The sequence below is a fragment of the Euprymna scolopes genome, chromosome 6 (assembly GCF_053919585.1).
Source record: "Euprymna scolopes isolate OS-2025 chromosome 6, ASM5391958v1, whole genome shotgun sequence".
NCBI lineage: Eukaryota > Metazoa > Mollusca > Cephalopoda > Sepiida > Sepiolidae > Euprymna > Euprymna scolopes.
The window spans coordinates 99952136-99964182 of record NC_136487.1 but is presented as its reverse complement, the minus strand read 5'-3'; the positions used below and the strand labels follow the sequence as shown (position 1 = coordinate 99964182).

The 12047-nt window shown below is 40.3% G+C and overlaps 1 protein-coding gene across 1 annotated transcript in view; it reads left to right on the top strand.

Annotated features, from left to right (window-relative positions):
* LOC145277819 (protocadherin Fat 4-like) overlaps window positions 1-12047 on the top strand; it is a 514458-nt gene that overhangs the window by 32227 nt on the left and 470184 nt on the right. The window contains exon 2 of the mRNA XM_080129718.1: window positions 6795-7047. Within this exon, the coding sequence (XP_079985844.1) occupies window positions 6795-7047 (253 nt within the window). The remainder of the gene's footprint in view (window positions 1-6794; window positions 7048-12047) is intronic.

Sequence of the window (12047 nt, the reverse complement as noted above, 5' to 3'; positions counted from 1 at the left end):
AAAAACGTATCGGGCATATCGGCATCGCTCTTTAGGAAAGAAGAAGGAAAGGATGGCTAGCTCATTTATATACACGAAGGGCATCTTGGGAAGGCAGGGCATGATGGGAGAAGCTATTATTTTTTTTCCTGTCTCTTCCTTTTTTTTTCTAGATAGGAGGATATAAAAGCTGGGAAAAATTCCCTGGAGGCAGCAAAAAGAAAAGAGTTGTGAACATCTCTTGAAAAGGAATTCGTGTTTCTGACGTTCAGATTGTGCTGTGTGACATTGGTGGCGAGAGGCCAGGTGTGGTCGATTGGAAAAGAAGATACCAGAAACGTGCTGTTGTCGAGCGTGTGACTCAGTCTTTCCCGAACCCCAGAACCGAATCCTGATTGAAACCTTAGAAGCTATTTTGGCGTGTCAAGCAGGTTAACATGGCTGACTGGAGATTGAACACTCAGATGTTGAAACCCGTCAATTGGGAGGGTGAACTAATTAAATGGTTGAAAAAATTAAAGATGGTGGCAAAGTTGCAAAAAATTGAAGACGTGGTCACCCTGCTGCCGATATACTTAGAGGAGGAAGCCCTCACTATTTACCAGCAGATGCGCGATGAAGATAAGTGGCTCAGTGGAGCAAAGACTGAAATTGTCTTTCGCCGTCAGTCCATTTGAAGCACTCGGCAAGCTTGCAAGTTTGAGGTGGGGTGGCGAGTCTGTTGACGTCTTTGCTGCAGAGATCAGAAGACTGGCAGGATTGGCTGGTTACGTGGGGAGGAGCCTTGAGATAACGGTAAAGCTATACCTAGTGAACAGCTTCCCAGAAGAAATCTACGCAAACATACAGAGAATCACTGAGATCAATATGATAGAAGTAGAGTCCTAGTCAAGAATGTCAAGGGCCCAATCGTGGCTGCAGCTGTAAGTGGAAATAACTGCATGAGGCCCCACTTGAATGATGAGAGACAGGCAGCGAGGCGACAGGAGGAGAGACCTGCCATCAAGTGCTTCCAGTGCCAGGGTTCTCATCTGCTCAAAGACTGCCAAGAGCCGAGACCGGGGGTCACTTGCTACTGATGTGGACAAGTGGGGCACATAAGCTGCTATTGCATTGCTTCACGGGACCAGGGAAACGAGTGAAGGGGAGCCATTGCGTCAGTGGTTCCCCCTTCTATGTAGAAATGGTGCACAATGAAACGTTGCCTCAGTTACCGGTAGTAGTCAATGGGAAGAGAGCCATGGCCTTTGTTGACACAGGCTGTACCACGACGTTGGTAATAAAGAATGTTACTGGATCATGGAGTATTAAGACTGTGGATGGCAGGGAGGTGAAATGCCTGGAAGAGACAACAACAGAAGTACTGGTGCAAGATGTGCCTATTGGACTACGAGCCCTGGTGTTGGATCGTCTGGTTGGTGATGTTGATGTGGTTTTAGGTGTAAGTGCGATCAACCAACTGGGGGGCACTACGTTGAGAGGGGCCAAGTAACTTTTGGATGCCTTAGCGCAGTAGGAATGGCAGGAGTGGAAGGTGATAGAAATATCAGAACGCAAAAACCGGAGGCTTGTTGCATCGAGGATGAGGATTTCCTGGCAAGGTTCGTTGGTGAGAGGTGGATGGTGGAATGGAAATGGATCTCCGGGCCTCAGGAACTATGAAACAAAGTAAACTGCTACGAGAAAACACTGCGAAGAGAAATAAGAAAAGGATTCGAGGAAGATGTGGAGAGGTGGATAGAGGAGGGAATTCTGAAACAGTGGACAGGGGAAGAAAAAGGAGTGCTACCATTACTGGCGGTTGTTCACCCCACAAAGAACAAAGTTAGACCGGTACTGGATTTCAGAGAATTAAACGGACACGTAGCCTGCCACACTGTCTAAGAGAGAACTTGAATGCCTACAGGAGAGAACTTGAATGCCTACTAGACACTGTCCTCTAGTATCTAAGGTCTCACTGTACAGGGGTTTGTCAGAACAATCTGGCATGAGGATAGCTTTTCTATAGAAGTAAACCCTGACCAAATATTCAAGATCACATAGTATTCGCTGCCCAAATAAGATCTTCTTACTATGGCTTGCCCATATTAGCTTTTACGAGGAATGGTGCACCTTCTCCAAGTGATGTTACCTCAAGTAATAGCACAAAACTGGATACTCCACCAGACTAGATTAGTTCTTGTCCTGAAATTTATTAAGACCAAGAGACTAAAATAAAAGATATAATACAATATATGAAAATGGTTAATTGGGGAGAGGAAAATTATGTTCTCAACTTCTTTATTAACTCAGTGTTTGAGAAATAAAGAACTTAAGTGGAACATTCGAATATCACTGTATCTCATATAGACTTCAAGTGTTAACCCCAGGTTGTGGGCCCCTTGATTTCTGAGAACTTGGACTGAAGTAAAATAAAACAAAAGAGTTAAGCACTGGGCCATATGAGGAAAATAATGGTGCACCTTCTCCTTGTGATGTTTCCACAAATGAAAACACTAAGCTGGACACTCCACCAGACCAGTCAAATTCTAGTCCTGGAATCCGGCAAGACCAAACAAGAACCACTAAGAAAAGACACTATAACCAAGTCAAATGGTCTCTTGAAGAGAAAAAAATTATTCTTCACTGTTTCGCATACTCCAGGTATGAGAAATGGGGGAGGAAAAAAACACAGTATTCGAGGCTCCAATAAAAACTTCACCCTTACCAAAAGAAAAAACAACAATAACCACAACTAAGAACCTACTTTCAATTGTATCGCAAATACATAAATATCTTCCATCAATTGAGAAGAAAGCTTTTAGTGAAGCAGCGATTGATTTTACCAAATCTAACACTGATGAATATGCCCAAACCCAGTGGAATAGGGAGGAAAAATGGACATTGATTTGGTCAATGGAATACGCAAAAATAAAATACCAAAAACTCACAGACAGTTGTAAGCAATGGCAAAAGATTTTTAAGCACCACTGGCCAAACAAGAAGGGGATTGAGAAGGAAAATGTAATTTTTTGAGAAACAATATCTTTTCTGGTGAGCAAATATCCCAGCTAAAAAAAGATGTCCATGAAATTGCTAAAAACAACATTTTCCCTATCAGTAATCTCCTCCCTATACCCAAGATCTGCCAAACCAAACAAAAAGACACTACAACAAATTCTCACCTGACACAGTTCCCTGAGACAATGCCAACAAGTCCAAGTCTTAGGATGTCTACCAAAAACAAACCAGAAATATACTCGACGTGCCACTCCATCAAATAATGCAACATCTCCCGAGGAATCACTCCCAATAGACCCAGCACAATTTAAACATGGGCAGACATGCCAACAGTATGTCCCACTTCAACATGTGGCATTGGACGCGGACCAGTTGGCACTAGAGGAAGAGCTGGCAAACAGGATAGAAATAGCACGAGTTCTGGCTGTTGAGGATCAGCCCAGACTGGTAAAAATTAGTATGAACTAGGGTTATAATCAGGATTCAGTTCTGGGGTTCGGAAAAGAGTGAGTCACTCTCTCGATAACAGCACGTTTCTGCCCTCTTCTTTTCCAATCGACCACACCTGGCCTCTTGCCACCAATGTCACACCGCACAATCCGAACGTCAGCAATACAAAATTCTTTTCAAGAGAAGATGTTCTGACTCTTTTCTCTCTGCTGCGCCAGGGAATTTTTCCCTGCTTTTATATCCTCCTATCTAGAAATAAAAGGAAGAGACAGGAAAAAAAATAATAGCTTCTCCCATCATGCTCTGCCTTCCCAAGATGCCCTTCGCGTATACAAATTCGCTGGCCATCCTTTCCTTCTTTCTCAAAAAGCGATGCAGATACGTTTCTTTTTTACAGTACAGTCTTTACTCAGCACTGTCTTCAGCATGGCAGTCATAATTTTTGCGGCTGAGCTCAGCACAAAGCCTAACCTCGTCAGGCAATACAACTTCCCCTTATACCAGACCAATTGATGTTGCCAGAGTTTTTCATCTACATGGATCTGGAGATAAGCCGACTTCAGGTCGACAATCTTAGTGGCCTGCTTCATTCTTCTCCACTTCCTCATCACCTCTTTGCATACATCAATCCCCTTTCCAGTGTGGCAGGCTACGTATCTGTTTAATTCTCTGAAATCCAGTACCGGTCTAACTTTATTCTTTGTGGGTTGAACAACCGCCAGTAATGGTAGAACTACTTTGTCTTCCCCTGTCCACGGTTTCAGAATTCCCTCCTCTATCCACCTCTCCACTTCTACCTCGAATCCTTTTCTTATTTCTCCTTGCAGTGTTTTCTCGTAGCAGCTTACTTTGTTTCGTTCCTGAGGCCTGGAGATCCATTTCCACTTCATCGTCCACCTCCCACCATCGAACCTCGCCAGGAAATCCTCGTCCTCGATGCAGCAAGCCTCTGGTTTTTGTGTTCTAATATTTCTATCACCTTCCACTCCTGCCATTCCTACTGCGCTAAGGCATCCAAAAGTTACTTGGCCCCTCTCAACATAGTGCCCCCCAGTTGGTTGATCGTACTTACACCTAAAACCACATCAACATCATCAACCAGACAATCCAACACCAGGGCTCGTAGTCCAATAGGCACACCTTGCACCAGTACTTCCGTTGTTGTCTCTCCCAGGCATTTCACCTCCTGCCATCCATGGTCTTAAAACTCCTGGTTCCGCTCCATGATCTAGCGACATTCTTTATTACCAACGTTGTGGTGCAGCCTGAGTCAACAAGAGCCATGGCTCTCTTCCCATTGACCACTACTGGTAATGCTTCGTTGTGCGTCATTTCCACATAGAAGGGGGAACCACTGATGCAATGGCTCCCCTTAACTCGTTTCCCTGGTCCCGTGCAGCAACGCAATAGCAGGTAATGTGCCCCGCTCGTCCACATCGGTAGCAGATGACTCTCGGTCTCGGCTCTTTGCAGTCCCTGAGCAGGTGAGGACCCTGACACCGGAAGCACTTGATAGCAGGCCTCCCCTCCTGTCGCCTCCCTGCCTGTCTCTTGTCATCCTGCATCGTGTAACCCTACTGGTGCGCAGTGATGCCAGTGAAGAGGAGGAAGTCGAGATCAACCGAGAAGCTTACGATGCACCCAATTCGACTTAGCCCCACATTGTGGTTCTTTACAACTGGACGAGAATGTCTGTAGTGAACCTGAAAACGTCAACCCCCAAGAAGTTGTCCCCCAGAGGCCTCAACGTGAGAGGAGGAGGCCTGCTTGGATGAAGGATTATGAAGTGTCTTATTGATCTCGAAGATCAGGGAGGTGTGTAGGGTATATGGTTAGGAAAAAAAAAAGAAACGTACCGGGCGTATTGCATCGCTCTTTAAGAAAAAAGAAGGAAAGGATGGCTAGCTCATTTATATACACGAAGGGCATCTTGGGAAGGCAGGGCATGATGGGAGAAGCTATTATTTTTTTTTCCTGTATCTTCCTTTTTTTTCTAGATAGGAGGATATAAAAGCTGGGAAAAATTCCCTGGAGGTTGCAAAAAGAAAACAGTTGTGAACATCTCTTGAAATGGATTTCGTGTTTCTGACGTTCAGATTGTGCGGTGTGACATTGGTGGCGAGAGGCCAGGTGTGGTCGATTGGAAAAGAAGATGCCAGAAACGTGCTGTTGTCGAGCGCGTGACTCACTCCTTCCCGAAACCCAGAACCGAATCCTGATTGTAACCTTAGATGTACCATGTGCTGTAGTTAGGAAGAGAGAAAGATCTGGGTATACCAAAGATTAAAAAGATGTTCCCCTTTTAAAGCACTTAATATTATAACGTGAGTATAAAAGTTAATAAAAGTAATCCCTAAATTTCTACATCTGGGAATATTACCCTTCGGGTCGCTCTCGACTATGGCCGATAACTTGTCTTGTACTTTACAATCAAATCGTATCCGTCTAATCCATTTGAACTCATCATTATTTGAAAACAAAAACACGCCATTGTTAACGTTCAAGTTTTAAAAGAAACTTTTAAAAACAACGATTTCCTTTTGGCATAGTAATTCTTCTTATTTTAGTATCATGTAGTTCGAGTGCCAAGGCGGATTTTTTTTTACAAGTAATTTTTAAACATTTCTTAAAATGTAAATAACTTGTTCAGTGGAGCGTATATAGTAAATTAAAAAAAAAATAATAATAGTAACTATTATTATTATTATTATTATTATTATTATTATTATTATTATCATTATATTTGTTGCTGTTAGTAGTAGTAGTAGTAGTAGTAGTAGTAGTAGTAGTAACATATTCTTTGGTAGTAAACAACAGAACATACCCGGGCAGTAGTTAACATTAAGGCTTACGATGACGAATAGCTGAAAAGAAAAGATTCATTCAATGTAAGTAAATCCGGTTCAAGTGCTGTAACTCTAACAACCTGATCAACCAATCAATAATCATATTTTTTGTCCACTTCATGCCATACATATTTTTCATACGACATAAGTTTCTTTGAATTTGAACCCAACTATAATTGTTTTATTGATTAATACTATTAAATTTATCTCTAATTCCAAATTAAAGCAGAAAGATTCGCTCAAGATAGGGAACTTTGGTTCAATTTTGAATAGTTGAACTATTAAAAAAAAAAAACTTAAACGTTTATGCAATTGTTACATAGATATTGGTTGCGTTTATACATATGTGTTTCTTTAATTTTTGTTGTTGAAATTTTTGTTTCCATTTATTTGTCTGTCTGCCTCTCTCTCTCTCTCTCTCTCTCTCTCTCTCTCTCTCTCTCTCTCTATATATATATATATATATATATATATATATATATATATATGATGGAACTGTTATTACATTTGTCTTTATAGGTTTATCACCTTATTTCATCAGTCCCACAGGAAAAGCAGATGTGAGCATGACGGAGGACACTTTAACAACAACACCGATATATTTAGTGAAAGTGGGTGATCCAGATCCTGGCGATACATTGTCTGTGAACCTGATGGGAACATCGGATTTCATTCTTCATGACACTGGAATACCAGGAGAATACACCCTCTCTTCGAGTAGATTTTTCAATTACTCCATTGTTGCAGACCGTTCTCACACGTTCCTGATTTCGTATGTATTTTTGTTATTTTAAATATTTTTTAAATATATATTTGATTCTCTTGAATTATAACATAACAGTATGCATCGATAGTGACGTAGATCTGTAAAACGTCAACCTATCATGAAGATCTATTGTGAAACTTATAGTGACCGAAGAATATATAAGATAAAATTACTAAAATCATCTTTTAAGTTTGAACGAGGTTATCAAAATTTCTCGGTTGATGAGAGACGTAGGAGGAGTAACAAAGTCAGAACACCAGAGTTGATTGGCCAAATAAAGAATTCTATGGATAAGGATCGTTATGTGTCTATAGAGACAATAAATGAACAGTTTGATGTCAGTGTGGGAACTGTATCCACAATTATACGTGAGGAACTGAGGATGTGGAAGATTTGTGCGAAGTTTGTCTCAAGGTGCTCAGAGAAGATCAGAAAGAAAGACGTTGTCATGACAACAGGGAGATGGTTGAGCTGATCAATTCAGATCCCACAGTTCCTGATGCTCTGGTGACCTGCGATGAAAGCTAGACCTACTGCTATGACCCAGAGAGCAAGAAAGAGAGTTCCCAGTGGAAGCATGCTGACTCACCCAGTTCCAAGATGACCAGACCGAGCAAATCCACTGAGAAACTTATGCTGATCTTCTTTTGGGCACAGCACGGGCATGATCTACATGCACTGGGTGTTAACTGGCAGACGGTCAACATGTTGAGATTTTAAGGGAGTTAAGGAAGAGATTCTGTCGTAGGAGGCCAGCACTCTTCAAATCGGGTTAGTGGCATTTCCACCAGAACGATGCACTAGTTCGCAACTCCATCCTTGTTACAAGATGCGCATCAAGAGAGTTTCTCATTCTCCCTATAGTTCAGACCTTCCTCCCTATGAGTTTTTGTTATTCACTAAGTTCAACGAAAAACTTAGAGGCTGTCGTTATGAAACAATTGAAGATATGAAAGAGGCCGTGACAAAGGTCATTGATACACTCACACAAGAGGACGTCTATGGGGCCTTCCAGGATGTACATTTCTAGTCTAGAAACTTATTTAAGGCATCTCACATTTCGTAAGGGCATAGTCAAAAATTTATTGTAAAAAATTCCATTGACTTTGAATTTTCTAGTATCAATGATTAAATAATGATTCATATGTTTTGCATTTGATTCGCAAATATTAATTGCACATATTTTGTAATCTGGTCGGCAGAAATCACTCATAGCATTTAAATGCATAGCTAGAAAAGAAATGAGATAATTATACACTCTGTAATTCCATAGCCAAGATAAATTACATATATGCTTGGCTAAATATTAAAATGGAAATATCAAGTAATGCTGACACATCTGAGGAAGTTTCACACAGAACACATATTCCTGCATTGACTGAATACAAAATAGACTTAGAAATCCGGTGGGAGATGATATCTTCCTTACAATTTATTTTTCACAGAATATATATTGCTAGTCTCTACTATATCATTATTTCTATGGAAGATGCTTGAATGAGCTCCAGTCTTTAGTTCCTCCTTATAACACATTCAGCAACAACTAATTTTTCTACTAGAATGAAAAAATCATTTTTCTAATGTCAGGTGACATCTTCACACACATAGTTCTTTGTAAAGACTTTCAGTGTTACACGTTAACGTAGAACTGCTTGCCTGCTGATTACACCTTAGTCGTTTTCAAATCCATTTTCAATAAATGCTTTGCTATTCAGTAATAATCAATTCATACCATTAATATTTCTATAATTATATTCATAATTATTTCACATTCTCATTTACACTTATTCTCGAGGAGCTCTGGGACTTTATAAGTTGCGAGCCAATAGTAAAAATAATGTAGCTGTAAATTGAAAATACTTAATATGTTTTGCATTGTATGTTCCTCGGCTTTTTTTGATTTATTGTTTGGCAAAAACAACATTAACAATTAATTGTAAATAATTAATTAAAGGCAGCTAGTTATTTTACTCAAACATTGAAACCGTGTTGGCACATCGAAAAGTATTCGTGTGTCAATAAAAAAAGAACCGAAAAGATTTGTTGCATCACCACCATTCACTTCAAAAAAAAGCACATAATACGTTTTGCTTCAAGTGAGTAAAAGAGTAATAATTGATACTTTAAAAGAGGTCAATGTAGGGTTAGGGTTGAAGCATTGTCTCATGAGTTGATAAATGTAATTTATAGAAGGTGTGGAGGACTGGTGGTATAGAAGGAAATGCGTGTTCATCTCACGTTCGGGTCACCAAGTTGTTGTGGACTGGTGGATATATTATATATATATCCCCAGTCGTACAAAATAGGAATGAATGAATTGTTTAAGGAAGAAACGAACAACATGTTAAATTGAATTAAACGAACTAGAATTTATTTTGTGAAGAAACAAATGAAAGAAAACGGTACAGCACGTGTTTAGTTTGGCGTGCGTCTCTCGCTGTTAACTGATGAGAAGGAAAATCTATTGTTGTATATATATATATATATATATATATATATATAGAGAGAGAGAGAGAGAGAGAGAGAGAGAGAGAAAGTCAAGCCAGGCCATGGAGATAGAAAGTGTGTAATGTGTACGTACTGTCTGTTGACTCTTGCCTCCACACATAGTAGCAGGTGACATAAAAGGAACCGGTTGGTCCGTCGAGCTCTCAGGTCGGAAGCTGAATTGAAAAGAGAGAAACAGCTTATGTCTTTTGCTATTATAGTTGTTTCCGGTGGTCTTTTGCGAATGTGTGGATTTCCTTTAAAAGGGCAAGTGATGTTGCCCATGTGTGCGTACGTGTGCGCGTATGTGTGCGTACATGTGTGTACGTTAGCGTTTGTATGTATGCACATGAATGTGATTGTATGTACCTGAACGTGAATATATCTATGTGTGTGTACATGCGCGCGTATGTTTGTGTGCGCGTATGTGTATGACAAGAAAAATGGCTTGAGATGTGAACGCGTGTTTTTGTGCGAGACTAGAAAGGGCTTGTACAGTACTCGCCTTCATAGGAAAAAAATATGCAGTATATATATATATATATATATATATATATATATATATATATATATATATATATATATATATATTTAAGTAACGTTTTGGGCATTTGACTTTTCGTCCTGTTCTTTTTTGCTGTTGGTGTGGTTATTTAAAAAAACATCCAAAACAGAGTGTGTTCGTAAAAAAAGTATTTAATTACGCGTGGAAAAGGCGTTTACTCTTTTTTTAGGCTGACATTTGTTTGTTTGTTTTTTTTTTTGTTGTGTGCTGACATGTGCAACGAGTTGCTTGGATAGTGAAGTGAATTGTTCGTTTGGAAGGAAAATTTTTGTTCATGTTAACGTGGTGTGTGTAGTTGCCAGTGTCTTCGCAAGTGAGTCTGTGGTAGTGTGTTTATTGTCTGTACGGGCGCTAGTTGCACGTTCGTTCGTGTTGAACGGGGTGCCCAGTTGCTGGCTGTCAACGAAACTTCCAGTTGTGACTTTATCAGCGTGCGTGGTGCATCTCAACTCGTATTTTTGATTCAACTTCTTCCTATGTGTTAATAGGGATATCCTGTTATTGTTACTTTGTTGTTGCCTCTGATGTGTGGGAGAGAATGTGTATAGGCCTATGTGATTTTGCTCGTCGCATTTGTTGCAGGGTAATGTCAGGAAACCAAGCTCGAATTTTTCTTTATATTCGGTATGAAGTCGACACCTCCATGTCTATTTTCCTGACGAGGGGTTTTGTCATTGTAGTTCACTTGTTTTTCTTTGTTGAAATGTTCGTTTTTTTGTTTACCAAATAAAACGTGCGTCTCGCTCAAAACAATTAATTAAAAAAAAAGTAGAGTCACCATGAGTGTTCGCTTTATGTCAGTCGGTCATCAGTTTGTTGCGGACATGTAGTATAGAAGGGAAATGTGTTTCATCTCACGTCGGGTCACCAATTTGTGGAGGACTTATGGATATATAAGTATATATCCCCCAGTCATTAGGAAAAATTGGAAAAATGAATTGTTTTGAGGAAGAAATAAACAATGCGTTTGTTGAAATAAACGAACAAGAATTTATTTTGTGAAGAAACAAATGAAAGAAAACGGTACAGCACGTGTTTAGTTTGGCGTGCATCTCTCGCTGTTAACTGGTGAGAAGGAAAGTCTATTGTGACAGAGAGAGAGAGAGAGAGAGAGAGAGAGAGAGAGAGAGAGAGAGAGAGAGAGAGAGAGAGAAAGTCAATCCAGGCCATGGAGATATAAACTGTGTAAGGTGTACGTACTGTCTGTTGACTCTTGCCCCACACATAGTAGCAGGTAATGTGAGGCGCGCAGGCGTGCGCGCAGGCGTGCGCGCCCCGAAAAAACCGGTTGGTCCGTCGCCCTCTCAGGTCGGAAGCCGAATTGAAAAGAGAGAAACAGCTTATGTCTTTTGCTATTATAGTTGTTTCCGGTGGTCTTTTGCGCATGTGTGGATTTCCTTTAAAATGGGAAGGGACGTCGCCCATGTGTGCGTATATGTGTGCGTATGTGTGCATACATGTGTGTACGTTAGCGTGTGTGTGTATGCACATGAATGTGAGTGTATGTGAACGTGAATATATCTACGTGTGTGTACGTGCGCATGTATGTTTGTATGCGCGTATGTGTATGACAAGAAAAATGGCTTGAGATGTGAACGCGTGTTTTTGTGCAAGACTAGAATGGGCTCGTACAAAGGCAGTAGAATGCAAAGGTGTAACGGATAAACACGCTGAAGAAAACTAAGGCATCTAACAGTGGAACAAGCTATTTGTATTAACTTAATTAATTCACTATATATGCCTTTTTATACTTTTAACAGTGGATTGTATCAGTGTGGTCTGATGGAAGTTGTGTACAATATTTCGAGAAAATATCAAGATTGTTTCATTCGGTTTAGTTTGTGACTTATCGGGCACTACAACACATGATCCCTTTATAAACGATTCATGTCAGATGAACTGCTATTTGTCCAGAGTCGAAATTACTCAGCTTGAAGCATTAAACCACCCGGGC